This window comes from Phlebotomus papatasi, chromosome 3, assembly GCF_024763615.1.
Source record: "Phlebotomus papatasi isolate M1 chromosome 3, Ppap_2.1, whole genome shotgun sequence".
Lineage (NCBI taxonomy): Eukaryota > Metazoa > Arthropoda > Insecta > Diptera > Psychodidae > Phlebotomus > Phlebotomus papatasi.
This window is the reverse complement of record NC_077224.1, coordinates 14,992,687-15,014,274: the sequence shown is the minus strand read 5'-3', so window position 1 is coordinate 15,014,274 and position 21,588 is coordinate 14,992,687. Positions and strand designations below refer to the sequence as shown.

Here is a 21,588-nt window from a genome sequence, read left to right as displayed (position 1 = left end):
AGAGTCTTTGATTTTATATTTTTGAATCGAGATTAAATTACTTTATTTAATCGTTCTAACTTGTTAATAACGGATAATCACCTGTTAATTGATTTTTCTTTGGAAATCCAATTCCATTTTTTTGGCACTTGGGGGAAAGTTAGATAAAGAGTTTATATTAGTACAGTTGCTAATTGATATATGGGACGAAATTCATTCATTGAGCATTCCGCAAACTTTAAGTTATTTTGCTGTACCTTAAAGACGTACATTTTTTATTAAAATATTAAGCAAGATTAATTTTCGCTACTTGGGTAGGACGGAGCAGCATCTGCGCCCGCGCGAAACCTGTTAAATGGCCCAAAAATGACTTTGAAAGCTTCAGTGGCGCCAAAAGCGATTCAACGAATTTTCATAGGAACGTCTCGGCGCTCAAAATTAGACATCAGTCAGAATCTATTTATATTTGGAGGGTCGTGGTTGAGATATCTGGCAGTGCCTTTCTTCGGGGTATTTCCCAGAGCCACTCATCACCATCCACACCAGACACCATCGTAGACATCCGCCGAACTTCCGGTGAGGTTTTGAGAGGATCTGCCACCCTTCTGCAACGTCTTTTGCGCTGGCTTTTCATTTTTCCTCAGGTCAGTCATCTCCTCGAGCCCCACACTTCCCCCCACCCCACACAGGAAAAGTGCGCGAGTGGATTTGTGCGTGAGTCACTTTTCGGCTACCCCGGAACTGTCACGATTCTTTCCTCAAAATATACGCATTCCAATTCTTAAAAACATTTTTATCAAAAAATAATCATTTCTGTGAGGATTTTTTCGATCTTTTGTAGACATAACGAGGTAGTGGAATTTCATAATGAATAGTTGAACTTTAAAATGGAAATTATGTTTTCATTAAATGAAAAGTGCTGTAAAGAAGCTTGTCTATATCTTATACTTTATAAAAATTTGGTTAAAAAGGTATTTCTCGGCCGATTTAAGTGATCCTGATACGATTAAAATTTTTTTTTTAAATGTTTAAGTTTGTTATTAAAAATGTACAAGAAATCTTTTCATAGTGCAGTTGGTTTAGAAAAAAAAGTTTAATGTGAAAAAACTAATACTAAAGGCTGTTTTGAATATAACATAGGCTTGATCTTAAAGCCCAAAAGAGCTTTTAAAAATTGCATTTGACAATGAAGATAACGCGCCTTTTATTACAAAGGCGCATTGGTTTTTTTCTTCTTAATAATTTTGAGTTATTGCTGTTTATTGGTGAGAAAATTATTTAAGTATTAATTTTATGTATAATATTCTCAACAACTTAAGACATTTATAACCAAAGAAATACACCTTTACTGGTTTTAGAAAGATTTTGTTGAATCGTCCGAGCTCTCTGAAAAGTCCAAAATTATTCAATATGAATTAGAAATGGATTTTTGGTGAATACGTTTTCTTAAAACCGGAAAAAATCTAATTTTAAAACTTCAAATGGATATTATAGGAATAACTTTTGACAAGATGTTGATCAATTTTTCTTACAGAAAGCTGCTACTTTAGAAGAACTTTTATATAGTTTATTAAACTTTCATCTACCTCAAAATAATTAAAATTGGTTTAACGGTTTGACATTGAAGTTCTTGTACGTTTTTGAAAGAAAAATTACGGAAAATAACTTTTGCGACTCTTAAGATCATTTTCACTCGATTGATCATCAATTTCTCGGGATTTTTTTTAAGAAAATGTCTTAAATAATCTTAAAATTTCAAATAAAGAAAATCGGAACGTTTTTTTTACAATTTTTAATTCCAATTTTCACCTAATGCCTCCCATCAAGAAAAGCCCATTTGGAAATATGTTTGAGGAGTTTATTATGGAAATGTTTTTGTCGTTTGCAAATAATTTGAAGATCAGATAAAAAAACTTGGAGAAAACTTCCAAAATTTCAAAGGATAATTTAAACTATTTTTGATGCATTTTTTTTTTTTTTTAAAAAGAGATCTCAAAACGTCCCATCAGCTTTGCGGAATGCTCGAACTCATAAGATAGAGCTCTCCGTGAATTAATTGTTCGCATGATCTTTCGGTGCTTATTGATCTTACAAGAGATCAAATTAATTCATAAATCACAAAAACATTTCAAAATCAAAAATTGGTAAATAAATTTTCAATTTAGAATGTTCTGGTATAAATTACAAGCATATGGACAAACAAAAAATCTAAACACGAGAAAAATAAATCACTCATGGATATTCAACCGATTCATTATACTTGACTTCAGGACCAGTTAAACTTTGACTTTTCGAAAATACAGGATAGCGATTTTTTTAGGTCATAGGTATGTTTGGACGAAATTTTCGCATGGACCAACTCCAAAACATATTCAAAAATAAAAGAAATCGTAGGGGGGTTCTCCGAAGATCAGAATTTCGTATCTCTTATCGTTTCGCCTCTGGATGGATAACAATTTTATGGACAGAAAAAAAGAATATTTAAAAAAAATTGATCAAAAATATATAGGGGAAAGTGACCATGCTTGATACTGTAAAATGATGTTCAAGGTTTGTGATTATTTTCTGATTAACACACAAACCGAAGCGATTCCTCCACTATGACAAAAAAATGTCTCACTTATTAAGTTCATAATCCATCCTCAAATAGTTCTTGGAAATCCTTAGATTTTCCTCAAGAAGAAAATGGAAATTCAGTAGCGATTTTTGTACAAGTTGGGTCCCGGGCCTTCCTGTATAATAATTGATTCGACAATTCAGATGCCCATTTTCACTGCAAAAAAATCACCGGATACAAAAAATTGCACATCAATATTTAGACGGAACTCTAATCTATCTGCTTAAGTCGTTTGTAAGACTGGTTATTAGTTTTAAAATCACTTTTATGTAATTTTTCTAAGCCATGTTTTTATGACATTAGGGCGCTAGCGAAAACCATTTTTTCACTTTGAGTCCATGAAAATGTCATTCTGCAACCTTAAAATTCAGGCAACAGGATTGAAGGCTATGTCAATTGTCGATAAAATTGGCGGATTACAATATGTGTAATTATGAAATAATCACATCTAATGATATAGTTGCCACATTAAAATTATCATTCATGGACCCTTCTTAAAATATAGGATGGACACAGGTAGAATTTATGAATTTGTTACCACCCACAAAAACAGTGTCCACCAAGTAAAAATATTTTTACATAAATATTAGTACTGATGACCCCTCAATGTGCCTATGATATTAGTTTTCGTGAACAGCGACATTAATTAAGAAATACTTATGAAATATCATGTATCGAAATTACAGTTTTGGGCCTATTTTTGATTTTTGCTTCCTGAAACTAGGAAAAAAGAGCTAGGATCCTAATTTTTTTAGGAAATGTGAGGCTTAGCACCAGCTATTGAAATATATTGCGATGAGTCATAAATATTGATTAACATAGGAAAAAAATAGTTATTATCAAGCTTGGATCGTATCAAGCATGGTCACTTTCCCCTACACGGTTAAAGAGCCTTCAATTACCCTTGGTCCTATGCCAAGTTTCTGATTTGTACTTCTTTTCACAGAGGAGTTATAGTGGAAAAAAGTCATTATTTTGTATGGGGGCTACAAGAGGGAGTGGAGAAGGGAAGAGCCTATATACAGTAGACTCTCTCTAAATCGGGCATTTCGGGCGAAATGTCATCCGGTTTTTCGATAGATTTGGTGGTCAAAGCCTTTATAAATTCCACAAAAAGCGCTCAATTATAAAGAATCACGATAAAATAGGAAGAACTACAGTAAATTTGAGCAAATTAGCTTCATAATTAAATCTGAAAATTGTCAACAAAATTTTTCGTCCAATTGAAAAAGAGCCGATTGAGCGAGAGTCTACTGTACGCGGCTAAAAAGTCTTTCATAAACTTTGATCTTATGCCAAGTTTAAGCTTTTTACTTCTTCTCAGAGAAAAATTATAATGAAAAAATCCACATTTTGTATGGGGGCTACTGGAAGGAGAGGTGGGGGAGGTGGTAGTATCTATGGATAAATAGCTAGTCATATATTGACTCCATACCGAATTTTATGAAGATCCCTTTGGCTGATGTTGAGTAATTCAATAATGTCAAAATAGTATTTTTTCGAAAGGATAAAGAAGTTTTTACATGAACTCCCAGCGAATATCGTCCTGAGTCTCGGTAGTTTTTCATCCTACTCCATTACCTATAAAATGCGTCTAGTCCCATCTGTGGTAGCCACATAGACCAACTCCTACATGTTTTTGCCCAATGTCCTTTATAAAAGAACAAAGCGAAACTTTTCCACTTAGGAGTCTAAATTAAGAGTAGCTTATTACCCTTATTCGTCTCAAAGGGCTAAACAAATTATTTGTTAAATTAATTACATAGTGGTTTACTAACTAATTTTTACAAGACTTTTAAATAAACTTAAATAGGTCATTGTCTGATATAGCAACAGGTAATCCTACTAAAATTTGTATTGTCTTGCAGGCGAGAGGAATTCGTAATCATCGGAGGATTGCGTGTGCAACAAGAGTAATAAGCCAGATTTCGCCTACATCCTCGTCAAGCGCCATCTATTGGCGATTCGTCTGTCAATAGCGTATGGCAGCAGGTACTGACCGTTACTACAGCCATGACGACGGCACCAGAAGCCGTGAATACCGAGCCGGTTGCCCAGGATCCTGGTTCTCCGCAACCGGCACCCATGACTAGCGAAGATGGCGGTGCTGCAGCTCCAAAGAGTCCACCCAAGAAACCAGTACGCCGCGGTGGTAAACCACAACCAGATCGTCCTGTGAGAGCACTCTTCTGTCTCGGTCTCAAGAATCCCATCCGGAAGCTATGTATCGACATTGTGGAATGGAAGCCATTTGAATGGCTCATCCTCATCACAATCTTTGCCAATTGCATTGCTCTGGCTGTTTACACGCCATATCCCAATTCTGACAGTAACACCACAAATGCTGCACTTGAGAAAATTGAATATATCTTCCTGGTCATCTTCACGGCTGAGTGCGTAATGAAATTAGTGGCATATGGATTTATTATGCATCCAGGAGCTTATTTACGCAATGGATGGAATCTTCTGGATTTCACCATTGTGGTCATCGGTATGATCAGTACGGCTCTGTCCAACATCATGAAGGAGGGATTCGATGTGAAAGCTTTGAGAGCTTTCAGAGTTCTTCGGCCCCTTAGGCTCGTTTCTGGTGTTCCAAGTAAGTTATCTTTCCTCTTCAAAAAAGGAAAATTGTACTTATAAAAACTTTTCCACTGCTAATTACAGGTCTGCAAGTGGTGCTTAATTCCATTCTACGAGCCATGATTCCACTATTCCATATTGCACTGCTTGTCCTCTTTGTTATCATCATCTACGCCATCATTGGTCTGGAACTATTCAGTGGAAAGTTGCATAAGACCTGTTTCGACAACAGCACCGGAACACCCATGGATGATCCTCATCCTTGTGGCGATGGCGGTTTTCAATGTGAAAGCATCGGACTTGTTTGTCGATACTACTGGGAAGGACCAAATTTTGGCATAACTAACTTTGATAACTTCGGGCTATCTATGCTGACAGTCTTTCAATGTGTCACACTTGAAGGATGGACTGATGTTCTCTATAATGTAAGTCCTGTCCTTCAAATCTCTTTCCTGAAATTCAAAATTCACTTCTAATTTTGAATTTCAGATTCAGGATGCTATGGGTAACAGTTGGCAGTGGATTTACTTCATCAGTATGGTGATTTTGGGAGCATTTTTTGTCATGAATTTGATTCTTGGTGTCCTGAGTGGAGAGTTCTCCAAGGAGAGGACAAAAGCCAAAAATCGTGGTGATTTCCAGAAATTGCGCGAAAAACAGCAAATTGAGGAGGATTTGCGTGGCTACCTGGACTGGATAACGCAGGCTGAGGACATTGAGCCGGAAGCTGAATCATCCTACGCCGATGGTGGGATGAAGGGCAAAATGGGCGAAGGTGGTGGGGCTCCGGTGGACTCAAGTGAGCATCTGGGTGACGAGAACGAAGTAGTGCAGGAATCTTGGATGAGGACGAAGAAAAAAGATCTTGAAAGGATAAATCGAAGATTGAGAAGAGCTTGCAGGAAAGCTGTTAAATCTCAGGCATTCTACTGGTTGATCATTGTGTTAGTGTTTCTCAATACAGGTGTTTTGGCCACTGAACACCATCATCAACCACCGTGGCTGGATGAATTTCAGGAAGTGACGAATCTCTTCTTTGTGGCTCTCTTTACCATGGAGATGATCCTCAAGATGTATAGTTTGGGATTTCAGGGATACTTTGTTTCTCTCTTCAATCGATTCGATTGTTTCGTCGTCCTGGGCAGTATTGGCGAAATGGTCCTTACCAATACTCATATTATGCCGCCGCTTGGTGTATCGGTGCTGAGATGCGTTAGGCTCCTCAGAGTCTTTAAGGTGAGTCTAACCACTTATCAATGGTAAAGACGGAATAGTAAGAGATATTTACCGTACTTTTTTATATAGGTGACCAAACATTGGCATGCTCTGTCAAATCTCGTGGCATCACTTCTCAATTCCATCCAATCCATCGCTAGTTTACTGCTGCTGCTCTTCCTGTTCATTGTCATCTTTGCTTTATTGGGCATGCAAGTCTTCGGTGGAAAGTTCATCTTCAATAGTACCGTAACCAAGCCTCGATCTAACTTCGATAGCTTCTGGCAGAGCCTCCTCACTGTGTTCCAGATACTCACCGGTGAAGACTGGAATGCTGTCATGTACGATGGTATCCAGGCTTATGGTGGAGTCGCCTCAATTGGCATCATAGCATGCATCTATTTCATCATCCTCTTCATTTGCGGCAACTGTAAGTTCAAATCAGTTTTGCCTTTTAATGATCGATGTAACACTGCAGTGTACTTTCTTGTACATTTCTCCAATGGAGAGGCAAGTAATGAGGGATTATTGGAGTTGAAGAGTTATCCTTGAGATCCTGCAGGTTATTATTATTATGAATCGTATCGGGGTATTTTTGTTACAATGTAATCATATTATGTTATATTGTTGTTCCCGTGTTGGAAGAATCTGCGAAGTCCATTGTAGACCGCCCAGGAGCGCCTTACCGTGATGTGAATGCTTCTTCCATGCTCTCGGAGTGTTGGGCGAAGGCGGTGCATTATATTACGTTATTGTTACATGAGAAAATTGTCTAAATCAGACATTCAGATCTTTGCACCGGGCGGGACTCGAACTCACAACTGTGAGTCAATCCTGCAGGTTATGAACACTTTATCTGCGATGTGTTAAGTTTTTTATGTCAAACCCGGATCTGGAGAGTATAAAATGCTGAATTCTTATGATCCATATCGTGAGTAATGACTACCTCAATCACCTCAGTTTTTCTTTATCTTAGGTGGTGCTACGTTCCTTTAAGGGACAGGTTCTCTTGCCTCTTGCACCACACCTCGGCACTCTCCGTGATACAAAGCAGCAACTTTCCAGCGCAACAGCATGCCCAGCTATTTAAGGACCTCGTCCACTCGAACCTCGAACGCCTTCCCTTCGGTTTCGCATTAAGTATCTCGTCGAGTTAAGTTAAGTCGAAATATCTTGGACAGTACCAAAAATCTGTCGAATGATTCGTCTCTCAAAGATCAGTAGCGTATTTTCATCGGCGCGTGTCAGTGCAACTATATCCTTACTAGTTTACTTACTTAGGTGGCTGCAATATCCTCTCGGGGGGTTCGGGCCTCTCCAACAAACCTCTTCCAGTACTGGTGACTCTCTGCCATCTCGCTCCAACACCCCAGCACCCCCTGCTGTTTAAGAACACTTTCCACTACTTACTTCCATTGTTTTCTGGGGTGTCCTCTCATCCTTGTTCCTTCAGGCTCACTGTTTAGTAGCTTTATAGGCATCCTTTCAGGTAGCATTCACTGGTTATGTCCCAGTGCTCTGATTTAGCGTGCACTAATGGTGACCATAATGTCTGGTTCTTCATAAAGGAGTTCCAGCTCATGGTTTGTCCTCCAGTTTATAGATATAAAGATGGGCTAAACTATGCTTGATCTTTGAAGACCTTGAGACGTTCTTCGCACGAAAAATTGATAAAACACCAAAGAATCTGCTTCTTGTCGCGAATCACTCATTAACCTCTACCTTAATGTCATTGTCAATTGTCAATACCGAGCCAGGGTATCTGAACATTTTTACAACCTCAAAATTCCACTGCTCGATAGTACCATTTTAACGGACGCTTGGAATCGCCTTAGACGCTCTTATGTTTTCGCTAATGATCTTCACTCCACCGCGATCCAGCTCGAACTGATTAACATTCACTCTCGTATTTCGATTCCCCTCCGCAGGGGTAAGTCACTGACATTTCGAACATTCTGCGAGTGACATCTGTATGACAAATTCAAATCTCAACGAGGCGGTTTTAAAGGACACTGCCTTGCTCAAAGGACACTTTCCAAAACATTTCCTTTAATCTTTTAGATATCCTTCTGAACGTCTTCTTGGCCATTGCTGTGGACAATCTGGCAGATGCTGATTCCCTGACCACCATCGAGAAGGAGGAGGATAAAGAAGAGGAGGGAGAGGAAGCAAAGGTCAATGCGGTTAAATCTTCACGGAGTCCTTCGCCAATTCTCGATATGGATGATCTTGGGGATGAATTCGACGAGACGGAAAACTTGTGAGTAGTTTGATTTGAAGATCGAATCCTCAACAATTTTAAATTTCCCATTTTATCTTTATCACTAGTTCTCACCATGAGGACGAAACTATATCACAGACTAGAATTCGTCTTCAAGAGGAAGAAGAGGAGTTTGAGGAGGAAGAAGAAGGTAGGCTTTATTGACTTCAAGAGTGTGTGTGAGAGAGATTTTAGGGTTCTTCCTGGTGGGTAGGCGAAAAGGCGAATTTTTAGTTACCTAGCTTTCCGAAGGAAAATTATTCCAGATCTTTCAGACCACCTGTTAATTAGTACAGAAGATTTAACTAAAAGAGACAAAAACCTTTTCTAGCAGTTTTATATAAAGAAAAAATATTAAGATTTCTCCTTAATTACGTGTCTTACGGTTTTCAAAACGAATTTGAGACAAAATAGTTGAAAACGGAAAAAATAATTTCTTGTAGTTTTCTTGACAATTGATTCCTGTAGCTTACGTTAGATCAGAGGTGTGCAAAAACCGTTTGAAACCGAAAAAACGTCAAAATAAGTTTGTTCAGGTAGCGTTTTGACCCTTATTGTACTTATTGAACTTTCATTTGACGTTTGTTCGGTTTCAAACGGTTCTTGCACTACTCTGCGTTAAATGGATAACATATTTCAAGAAAAATACTTATAGACCTATACCTAGAGACGTCATAATGCTTTGTATTTCCGACAAGATTTCCGATCAATTTCCAGAAGTCTTCTGCAAAAGAATAAATCAAAATAAATTTCTTCAGGGCTTGAAAATTAGTGTTCCAAAGGAAAAACTTCTAAAAAAATTATTGAACTTATCTTATATTCTTCGAAAGTATTGAAACACTAATTTTCATAATTTTATTTAGCAGTCAATTAGGACTGCTTGAAATACTATTCCATAAACCAACTACTAGAAAAATTCGTCTTATTGCAGTTTTCCAATGTTCTATGAAGATATAAAAATACTAATTTTCACTATTTTATTTGGCAGTCAAAACAATACTGCTGCTCGAAATACTATTCAGTAAACCAACTCTTAAAAAATAGTTTTATTGCAGTTTTTTAAGGTTATGAAAGCTCAAAGAAATTTTCAGTAAGTTCAGTGACGTTAGAGTTACGTTTTCTTGACACTATTCTCCACTATAGAAAAATGTTGCTACTCGAGTAGTCAATCTCTTAAGTTTGTAGAAAAAGCCATCAAGTACAATATTTTTGTCTAGAATTAAAAAAAACAAAAACAATTTATATCTTCCGATGATGGATATTATTTGTTGTGATATTGGGTCAACAAAATGAAAAAAATGCAATTTAAAATACTGGGAATGCTGTGGGATGATCAGAGGAGGAAATGAGCAGTAGACATGAAGCTGTAACAGCTCGTCCGAGGCGTATGTCTGACATTAGCATCAAGAAGGCCAAGAAGACTATTCCACGTGGTTCTGCCTTCTTTATCATTCCCCACACAAACAGGTAAATTTTTGGCGGAAAAATATGAAATTTTGACTTTTTTATTTTTTTAATAACGTTTTCTACATAGTTTTTCTTTTGTTTCTTTTGAATAATTGGCTTTTAAAATTTAAAATTTAAAAAAAAAAAAGAAAAAGCTAAAACGACAGAAATATTATTCTATCTCTCTCTCGCACATGATTTCATCTACGAGAAATATCTCGCTGTGTGTTGTGTTTTTGTGCCCAATGATGGTTCCCTATTCTCTGAGAGATTAATCCTTCAATATGAGGTTATGTACTGTACAAAATTGTCCCTTTCTACCAACATAACCTATACATATAACTTTTTACTCTTTTACTATTTCGGTTGTAAAAACAAGTATTTTATCTAGGATGAAAGTGTCATCCGTGCCATCTTTGTTAAAAAGTAACACAATTTTGTGTGATTACACCCAACATAACCTCATATTTAGTGATGAAAATGTGTATTTGAAATGGGGACACCATCTTATGGGTGATGTTTGGATGTGTAGCTCAAATGTCGCCACTGGTGTCCAGTAGGTGGCGATGAGGATCGTGCTATGGTGTCGGCTCGACCACGCCGAATGTCAGAACTCAATCAAATGCCAAATCAAACGCAACCAATTCCACCAGCTTCTTCTTTCTTCATCTTTTCGCAGACCAACAGGTGATCATTTGACACAACAATTTCTGTGTCCAGATCCCCTTCCAGAAAATTACATAACTGAATTAACAATAATTTATGGCACCTGCAAATAGCAAGTCCAACTAATAATTTTCTGTACTTTCCCGAAGTGCAAAAAAATTGTACTAATTGTACTAAAAAAACTTAATATTGTCGCCATATTGGATTTTTTTTGTTTTGATTTCTTTCTATTAATACTCTATTTTGCACCTTCTCTAAGTATTTCTGAATATGGAGGTTAAGAATGAGGCAGGTAATGGATCTGCTGAATTCTAACCTCATAAAATAATAACCTCATCAAAGTTTTGAAATTATCTATATTCTAATTCTGGATATTTTGACAGAATCCGCGTTTTCTGTCACTGGCTCTGCAATCACAGTCACTTTGGAAATATCATCCTGGCTTGCATCATGTTCTCCAGTGCCATGTTGGCAGCTGAAGATCCTTTAAATGCCAACAGTGAACGAAATCAGATTCTCAATTATTTCGACTACTTCTTCACGGCAGTCTTCACTATTGAACTACTCCTCAAGCTCATCTCTTACGGTTTCGTGTTCCACAAGGGAGCATTCTGTCGATCAGCCTTCAATCTTCTGGATCTTCTTGTTGTCTGTGTATCCCTTATATCCATATTTTTCAGGTTAGTACAAGTACTAAAATCCAAAAACAAACTATTTAAATATTTTTGCTATATCCTTGAACCAAGATTTTTACACACTCAAAATATAGCACATTTAATAAAATGTACTAAACACGTGATTAAATATTTGGTCCCACTAAATATTTTAGTACAACTTTCGCGGTTTTGTATTGAAGATAATCGAGTACTTGGACCAATCAGAGAACACGCTGTAATTAAAATATTTAATTTGACTGTGTACAATAGTAGAACTTATTAATAAAGTAGTACTAAAATCAAGTACTAAATAAATTTCCTTATTTTCAGTTCTGGAGCTATTTCTGTGGTGAAAATCTTGCGAGTTTTTCGTGTTTTGAGGCCACTTCGAGCCATCAATCGAGCCAAAGGACTAAAGGTATGCTTTTAGAAAATTTACTATATCAATTTTCAGATTCCACAGTTTTAGTACAACGAAAAAAATAATAATTTTTGATATGAAATCATCAGATTTTGTACAAATTTCTATTTTTGAATTTATTCCAGTATATTTTTTTACATTTATATTGTTATTGAAGAAAAAGAACTAACCGTAAAGATGATAATCCCTCGTGAAGGTTTATCTTTGATTTTCTCTTGAAAAAAATATGATAATTTCATGATATCTCGATAAAATTCTTATAGCACGTAGTGCAGTGCGTAATTGTTGCGGTTAAAACAATCGGAAATATTGTTCTCGTGACGTGTCTCCTTCAATTCATGTTTGCTGTCATTGGAGTGCAATTGTTTAAGGTAGGCCCGTCACTTAGTACACACACACCACTCTCTTTCCTATCTTTTTGTCTATCTCTCTCTTACTTTGCTGCCACGCCCACGCCACAACGTGGTCGCCTTTACGAGACTTGACAATTAAAACAAGAAAATTAAAAAAAAAATCAGCACGATGATAATGATCATTTCAAAATTACACCTGAGACTAATTTAACCTAAATTTGAAAAATTATATACTAATAAAAAAATAACAAATTAAAAAGAAATAAATAGAAATATATAAAAATAAATAACCTAAATACAGTAGACTCTCTCTCAATTGGGCATTTGGGGCAAAATGTCATCCGGTTTATCGATAGATTTGGGCGTCAAAGCCTTTGTAAATTCCACAAATAGCGCTCATTTATAAAGAATTTCGATAAAATAGGAAGAACTACAGCAAATTTGAGCAAATTAGCTTCATAATTAAACGTGAAAATTGTCAGTAAAATTTTTCGCCCGATTGAAAAAGAGCCGATTCAGGGAGAGTCTACTGTATTCCGATCTCTAAACCACAAAAGGTTAAAAAAAAAGATCTCTGAGAAAGATCACTAAATCATCGATCAGTAAACATCGTGCTGATATTTTTATAATTTTGTATGTGTGTGCGTGTGTTTTTACCCTCCCCCCCACACAAAATACAAATAAAATATAGTTTCGATTAAATCCAATGAAACGTCATTTTGACATATGTCAAAATTAAGCAAGTTTGGTTTTTTTGTTTTTATCCATGGTTTTTATTTTAGCACCGCATTTTTCCCGTTTGTATTATTGGTTGTCCTGCAAGATTTTTTTTTGGAATTACCCTTACTTAAAATAGTATGAAGAATGTAATATAAAACCAAGTCAAACGGTTTAGAAGCAATATCTGTAAATATGAAAATTATGCCTTTCAGTTTTTATACCAGGTTTCTGTTAATTATTGACATTTACACTTTACTGCATTTAATTGTTTTAATTTCATACAGAAGGGATAGTATTTAACTTTTTGAGTAAGCTCCACCCAAAAGAATATTAAAGCCACGCCTCTTTTAAACGAGTCTTTAAATGTTAAAAGATTTTTTTTTGTGATCTAAAGAACATTGATACGCTGCACATCTGCATCATAAGCAAATGCTACAGACCTTGATCCATTCAATTCATAAATACCTGTAAGCAGTATTTGTTCACATTACTTGGAAGGGGCGTGGCCTAAAATTATCCTGTTGAAAAAACTCATTAGGAACCTCAAAATCTATCTCTTCTAACCAACAATACGGATTTTTTGTAAAAAAAAACAATATATCCCTTAAGTAAAGTGTAGTTATGCCAATTAATTTTTTTGGGCCTATGATAAACAAGCTTTGTGGTGTGTGTTTAAGTTAACGACGATTTTACCACGTAAACAAAACCGAGCAAAATCTTTAATAAAATATCCTTACGAGGTTTTTCTTTTTGTTTTTTTTCGTAAAAAAAAAAATAAAATAGGTAACCAAAACAAAAATTTACAACAAAAAAATTACTTGTACTCTGTCTCTCTCTTTCTCTCACGCATCTCTTTCTCTCTCTCCCGCTCTCTTATGCATTCGCTCATATTGCCGAAAACAACTGACGATTGTTGTGTTTGCAATTGCTGGCGGCACTTTCTGGTTAATCATCATGGCGCTACAACCATGACCATCCGCCAAAATCTATCATTCAAACATACTACTATAATTTTTTGTTTTGTTTTGGCACATTTTTCCTGCCCAAACTACTCCTGTGCACCCCTCCCCGAAATAATTCCCTTTTGATCTCCGTCAATTTGACAAAAAAAAACGTTAAAATAATAATAAAAAAAAGCGCAGTATGTGGTGAAGTGCGTAGTAGTTGCCATTAAGACTATTGGCAACATAATGCTGGTCACATATTTGCTGCAATTCATGTTCGCCGTTATTGGAGTTCAACTATTCAAGGTAAATCGATTATTAGAAGCTCAGTGATGGCTCACTATTCTTACAATTGCCGATTTTTTTCATTCTCTATGTTACGCGTTTTCTGGCAGTTTTCTAGCAGTTTCTTCCTCTAAAAAAATCTTTAATCTATTATTGTTAAACCATTACTTTTCTTATTCTGAAGAATAACTGTAAGTAAAAACCAATTAAAAATATAATTTCTTTTTCTAGCAGTTTTTTGCAATTAAGAATTAAAGAGCACAACAAAAACTTTGCCTTTGCAAAAAGTAAGAATTCATTATAATTTTCTACTAAGAGTAAAACAATAAATTAATAAAAATTTATCTTGAAAAATTTGTAGAATCTTTTCAATAATTTCTAGTAGTTTTGTTCAATATATAAAAATATTAAAGTATGTTCTAGGGCTCATACTAATCAGATATGTAACGAATTTAAGTGGTTCATAATAAATTTAAGTCGAGAAAGTTAAAAGTAAACTTAGTTCACTACTATTTCTAGCAGTTTCATTTTAACAAAGAAACACAAAACAATTTTCATTGTGGTTTCTGTATGTTTCGTACATGAAATTCCAAAAAAATGCCAGCAGTTGTTGACTTTTAATACATATTAAATTGAAAGCCAAAACACTCTTAAAAATACTTAAGAAATGATAATTATTGCAGTTCTCTGGGAATTAAAATTCATAGAATAGTACTAGAACAATATATGGTGTTGAGAACAGGAGTTGGCTGTTTTAATAGGGAAATTCATATAACTATAAAGATCCATTTTTTAGAATCTCGTATGTAGTTTTTCTCATTAACAAATTCTTGCAGTTATAGTGTGAATTTTATGAGAAACTGTAATGTACAGCATAGTTTTTCAGTAACTAAAAGTACATAGGGGAAAGTACTCTCCTTTCGAACGTTCTCATACCTTCGAATAATATGAATTTTCTTTTAGTTTTCCTAAGAGACTTATACATTTTTATTAAATATTAGTTAGTTTATTATCAATTATTGATAAATATGTGATAATTATGTGCAAGCCTCTTAGGAAAAGTAAAATAAACTCACATTATTCGAAGGCATGAACGTTCGAAGGGAGAGTACTTTCCCCTATAAACTACTAACAAAGTTATCCATTGTTTTCTTTTATTTAAAAAAAAAATAATTAAGTTATCCTCTTCCAGAAAACTGCTAGAAAATGTCTTATTGGACATAATAAGTTGAAGTAAATTATTAAACATTCAAGATTGAATTACTAATGAAACGGCAATTTGGGAATTAACAGCCAGAAAATGCCATCTATTGGCAAATTCAGAACTTTCACAATATAATCGATGTCTTTTATTTTGATATTATAATTTTTGATATAAACAAGTTGAGCCTTGCGTAGTAAATGGGTCGCGTTTTATATAAATATCTTCAGAGGGATATTATTTGATATGACGGAATCGCACAGAAAAACACAAAATTAATTACTTCAAGTGAGAGCTGTAAATTTAAAATGCTTTTGAAATTTATTGACTATTCCTCTGACATAAATTCTTTGTGTGCTTTGGTTTTTTTTTTGGTTTTAAACCTGGATTTGCATGCTAAGCGTGTTTAAATGCATGCTAGCGTCTCAGTGTCCTTACTTACCAACAAAATTGTATTTGTCTGTGCTAAAGATGGTTTGGGTCTTTGCTACAGGGAAAATTCTATTCGTGCTCAGACGGTTCGAAAGCCATCGAGCCTGAATGCCATGGAACTTATTTGGTATTTGAGAATGGAGATGTGGATAAACCAGTGCTCAAAGAGAGAAGCTGGTCTAGGAAACGGTTTCACTTTGATGATGTGTCAAAGGCCATGCTGACACTCTTCACCGTATCAACATTTGAAGGATGGCCAGGGTTAGTTTCTAGAACTACCAACATAATGAGATTTTAGCCTAGATTACGATCTTTTTCCTGTTCGTTATTTTTTGAAATCCTCCATCTTTGTTTTTTTTTTCTTTTTCTTGATTTGCATTCATAGACTTCTCTACGATTCAATTGATTCAAATGCGGAAGATTCTGGTCCCATCCATAATTTTCGTCCAGTTGTAGCTGCCTATTACATCATTTACATTATTATCATAGCTTTCTTCATGGTGAACATCTTCGTAGGTTTTGTGATTGTGACATTTCAGAATGAAGGTGAACAGGAGTACAAAAATTGCGATTTGGATAAAAATCAGCGAAATTGTGTTGAATTCGCTCTCAAGGCTAAACCCGTTCGACGGTATATACCAAAGCATCGGATTCAGTATAAAGTCTGGTGGTTCGTAACGTCACCACCATTCGAATATACTATCTTTATCCTGATCATGATAAACACGATCACGCTCGCCATGAAGTACTATCGACAACCAGCGATGTATACTAATATACTCGATGTGCTCAATTTAATTTTTACGGCGGTTTTTGCCCTGGAATTCGTCTTCAAACTTGCGGCATTTCGATTTAAGGTAAGCCATTGGAATTGACGTTTAATATTAATTTAGTAGATAAACTTATATAATAACTGAATATAACGGATTATATTCACCTATAACAGCATCAAGCCTAGGTTTCTTAGGGAAGTTTTGAAATGGATTATAAACACTGGTGGCTGTATAGACAAAGTCATATGCGTTGTCCTCTCGACGTATAGTTCTTAAGTGTAAATCTTTAAAACCAAGTCAATATACTTGAAAATTAAACCTCATAAGGGTATATGGGACTATGAAAGACCCAAATGTGCACGAAGCATACTCGTGACAAAAAAGTAAATGCTTATCCCTATTGAGGTCGCGGGCCCATGACATCCAGTTTAGCAGCCCACACTTGTCGATCCTCCGCCACTTCAGGAAGATGTTCAGGTTCGATTCCAAGGTGCTCCAAGGCAAGATTCTGAATTTGATTCAGCACCTTGTCCTAGGTCTGCTTCGAGGCTGACGCGTCCTCACATTGGTTTGCATAGCCCTATACCAGAGGTGTGCAAGAACCGTTTGAAACCGAACAAACGTCAAATGAAACTTGTACGTCAATGATTAAAACGCTACGAGAACAAATTATTTTGACGTTTATTAGGTTTCAAACGGTTTTGCACTCCCCTGCCCTATACGCTCTTGATAATCAAAATTGGTCCTGATTCTACATTTAGTTGAAGATTAGATTTTTATATTTAGAACTAAACCGACTTAACATAATCATATCAAGAAAATTAATAATCATTTCTGTATCAATTGCAGAATTACTTTGGTGATGCCTGGAACGTATTTGACTTCATTATCGTTCTGGGGAGTTTTATTGATATTGTTTACTCTGAAGTTAATTCAGTAAAAACACAGGGCTCGAAGGTCAGTAAAAAGCCTATGATCAGATTTTTAACCTCATTGTTTTACAAATTTGTTATCATCGGTTCACTCACCTTGAAATATCCGTCTCAGATCTTGCACAGCGGTTTAATAACCTCAAAACGCCTGTACAAATCTTTTTCCATTAGTTTATTGACCTCAACATACCTGTATAGGTCTTATCATCTTGCATTTGATTTACTAACCTCAATATGCTCTTTTACATTGATCAACTAAACTCATCATGCCTGTATTGGCTCTTTCATATTGGTTTACTAACCCCAATATGCTTCTAGAAACCTTTTCTCTTGCTTTAGTAACCTCACGATCTTTGTATAGGATTTTTCCTATTTGTTGTCTAACCTCAAAAAGGTCGATAGGAAAAGATCTTAATTATATGTCTCTTTTGATGGATTCCTCATCTTATGTAGTCCGGTTCCACTATTATCTCCATCAACTTCTTCCGGTTGTTCCGAGTAATGAGACTGGTGAAGCTACTGAGTCGTGGTGAGGGTATCCGTACGCTACTTTGGACATTCATCAAATCCTTCCAGGCTCTGCCCTATGTAGCCCTCCTTATTGTCATGCTCTTCTTTATCTATGCCGTAATTGGGATGCAGGTCTTTGGGAAGATAGCCCTGGATACTGAGACATCTATACATCGCAACAACAACTTCCAGAGCTTCACCCAGGCTGTTCTGGTGCTCTTTCGGTCAGCCACTGGAGAAGCCTGGCAGGACATCATGTTGGACTGCAGTTCACGACCGGGTGAAGTTAATTGCGATCCCAAATCCGATGATAGTGGATCAAAGGAAGGATGTGGCTCAAGCATTGCCTTTCCCTACTTCATATCATTCTATGTCCTATGCTCATTTTTGGTAAGTTTTACCAAGCTTGAACAAATGACCTTGAAATGACCCAGATGATAAATCCTCCATGTTTTCTTCTTGCAACCTGATAGATCATTAATCTCTTTGTGGCTGTTATTATGGACAATTTTGACTATCTAACCCGGGATTGGTCAATTCTCGGTCCTCACCATCTCGATGAATTCATTCGACTTTGGAGTGAATATGATCCAGATGCAAAAGGTCGCATTAAGCATCTGGACGTGGTGACTCTTCTGCGGAAGATAAGTCCACCACTAGGTTTTGGGAAACTCTGCCCTCATCGGGTGGCCTGCAAACGTCTGGTTAGCATGAATATGCCACTCAATAGCGATGGAACCGTCTTATTCAATGCCACCCTATTTGCTGTGGTCAGGACATCGCTTAAGATTAAAACAGAAGGCAATATTGATGAGGCCAATGCAGAACTCAGGGCTACCATAAAACAGATATGGAAGAGAACGAATCCAAAGTTACTAGATCAGGTTGTTCCACCGCCAGGGGTTGAAGATGAGGTGACTGTGGGAAAGTTCTATGCCACATTTCTCATTCAGGATTACTTCAGGCGCTTCAAGAAGCGCAAAGAGCAGGAACAGAGAGATGGTGACAGAGATCACAGTGCCACGATGACACTTCAGGCTGGGCTCAGGACTCTCCATGCGGCTGGACCGGAGCTCAAGAGAGCAATTTCAGGGAATCTCGATGAATTGGCTGAAGAACCAGAGCCTATGCATCGGGTAAGGTTTTTTCTAGGTTAAATCAAGGTCATTGAGCTAAAATTGGGATTTCTTCTAAACAGCGCAATCATACGCTCTTTGGAACAGTCTGGTCGTCAATTCGACGACGATCAGCAGCACCAGCTGTAAAGAAGATGGGTCCGGGTGCTACGACAAATGGACTCAATCATGTTCAGAAACCGCCACAATCAATGCTCCATGAGGATCAGAGTGGACAAGACGGTGCTGAGCACATTCACATGCGCCCCCTTGTCATGTCCAACGTCTCCATGTGAGTAGAATTCAAAGCCTGCCAAAACCTTAAGTGAAAGAATTGGATGAATGAATAGGGATTGTCTTAAGATAAAGCTTTGTCCTCTTGTATCAGGCCTTCAGATTCATCTTGGCAGTTAGCTGGACGGCAAATTGGTAAGAGAGATTGATAAAAAATGATTTGGATACTTGTCCAAGTTAGGTGTTTACTGCTAATTTCTGAACGTTTTGTATCTCTAACTCTATTTAACAAATGAAACAATATTGGTTCAAATACGGCTCAAAGGACCAAAAATGATCTTAAACATTATTAGTAGAGCGATTGAATCTTGCGTGAATTTGTCTTTTTTCACAAATAGAAGAACAATTGCTTTTACTTTGAGTGTGTCCGCAGGGTCTGCAAGAAGTTAATTTTTTGACGTAATTTTGACAATGGCTCTATAGGCCTTTTTGTTAGCATGCTAGTAAATTTTACAGCATCTCACGCTAATTGTGTGAACAAAGACACTAAAATATTTGTTTTCATTTTTTTGATTTTGTATGTCAGATTGTCTCCTTAATGCTAAGGCTAACATTAAGTTAAGGAGTATGTCTCCGCTAGATATAATAAAATTATTTTGCTACTGGGTGTTCGTTTAGTGACAAGTGACTTCAATGGGAGTGCAACGGCTGAGAGATTCGGTCGTACCACACTAGGATCACCTCAGGATCACCGAACAGGATCAACAGAGGTTGTTGGATCGGCAGAAAGTCTGGTGGGAAGGGTAAGATGTATCTTGGCTTTATCTATCCCAAAGTATCTTTGCTAATTTTCTTTATTAAAAAAAAACATAACCAGGTTCTGGTAGAGCAGGGCCTAGGGAAGTACTGCGATGCTGATTTTGTTCGCTATACTTCGCGTGAGATGCAAGATGCCCTTGAGATGACTAAGGAAGAAATGGATATGGCTGCCCATGAATTGCTTCAGCGAGGCCCTAGGCGTCATGATGCATTATAGCGCATTTCTGTGGCTGTCAAGTGATTAGCGACAAAATGTGAATATCGACACATTTACCCAAAGTTCCCGCCTTTCATAGAAAAAAAAACACAATAAAATAAACTGCCTAACTGGGGTCACACGTAAGAAAATTTTCATTGGCAACTTTATGACATATTTTTGATCACCTTCATTTCGTTCTCCTGTGCCTTTTTTACATGATTTGAAAGAGTAAATATTTAGAAATTTGAGGTTATACTGAACATAACCTTTAAAAATTTATTCATATGAAATGGATTAAAATACATGCAAATCAGTCTACATCTGAGGCACTCTAAAACGTTTTATGAAATTTTCTTCCGTGTAAATTCAGTAAACAAAAGTATACAAATTTTCTGCAAACATAACCTAAAAATATAGAAGAAAAAATCCAATAAAAATGTGTCAAGGGAAAAACCTGAACAAAAACTTGCCGGCCAAACTATCTTACCATTTTCCCAAAAAAACACTCACTAAATTAAACAAAATTAAAATGACGGACAGTTTTAGGATTAAAGTAAAAATTATGAATCTTTTTCAATAAATGACGTCACAAGCCATAAAATATTTATGATTTTAATAAATTATGCTTGTTGAAAAATTTGTCAAATAAAATTAAGAAATGAAGAAGAAAAATATATCGAATACTTTGTTTTTTTTTACAAGGAATCGAATCATAATCGTGGACATCGTAAAAGTTTCTTTATGTAAGTGTCAACTCAGTTTAGATATTTTTCAGGACGAAGAGAATTGCAAGGATTAGCGTATAAAATGAAATAGAATCTTACACAAAATCAAAAACCCAAATAATAAAGGCCTTTTTGTAACTGGTCGAATTCCAGTCAAATGAGGGTTTGTGTCTTCGCTCAACCAACCCGATTCACCTGAAATCTTATTAGAATGAATAGACCCTTTCCAATTAATCATGGTTAGTTATTCTAATACAGTGGTGGAAATAAGTATAATTCCATCCCATTATTCTTAAAGAAACTCAACAAAAAAAGAAGTTTCGAAAAAAATCATACCTTGACCATAACGTCCTTTCATGACAACATAAAAATTGACATTTTGATTTTTTTATTCTAAGTTTTTCAGAATTATAATAGAATTTTGTTTTTTAGGTTGGAAATAAGTATAAATCCACTCAATAAATTTAGCGCTAAGTTATTTATTTCTGACCTGCAGCGGCTTT

General features: G+C 36.1%; 1 protein-coding gene across 3 annotated transcripts; it reads left to right on the top strand.

Annotated features, from left to right (window-relative positions):
* Nucleotides 1-321: 321 nt before the first annotated feature.
* Nucleotides 322-21,041, top strand: LOC129807824 (muscle calcium channel subunit alpha-1-like). Of its 3 annotated transcripts, XM_055857341.1 has the most exons (21): nucleotides 426-623; nucleotides 4,465-5,195; nucleotides 5,264-5,604; nucleotides 5,669-6,415; nucleotides 6,485-6,824; nucleotides 8,456-8,654; nucleotides 8,723-8,805; nucleotides 10,661-10,787; nucleotides 11,150-11,446; nucleotides 11,753-11,840; nucleotides 12,107-12,214; nucleotides 14,059-14,166; nucleotides 15,840-16,039; nucleotides 16,164-16,635; nucleotides 17,401-17,508; nucleotides 17,937-18,383; nucleotides 18,467-19,129; nucleotides 19,192-19,400; nucleotides 19,497-19,537; nucleotides 20,021-20,145; nucleotides 20,220-21,041. In XM_055857341.1, exons 2-21 carry the CDS (start codon nucleotides 4,610-4,612, stop codon nucleotides 20,376-20,378), a joined length of 5,448 nt encoding a protein of 1,815 aa, XP_055713316.1. In that variant the 5' UTR covers nucleotides 426-623; nucleotides 4,465-4,609; the 3' UTR covers nucleotides 20,379-21,041. The 3 variants fall into 3 exon arrangements, with proteins under 3 accessions (XP_055713319.1, XP_055713316.1, XP_055713318.1); XM_055857344.1 differs by lacking the exon at nucleotides 12,107-12,214 and having other exon boundaries at nucleotides 322-623; nucleotides 10,658-10,787; XM_055857343.1 differs by lacking the exon at nucleotides 14,059-14,166 and having other exon boundaries at nucleotides 10,658-10,787.
* Nucleotides 21,042-21,588: the final 547 nt, after the last annotated feature.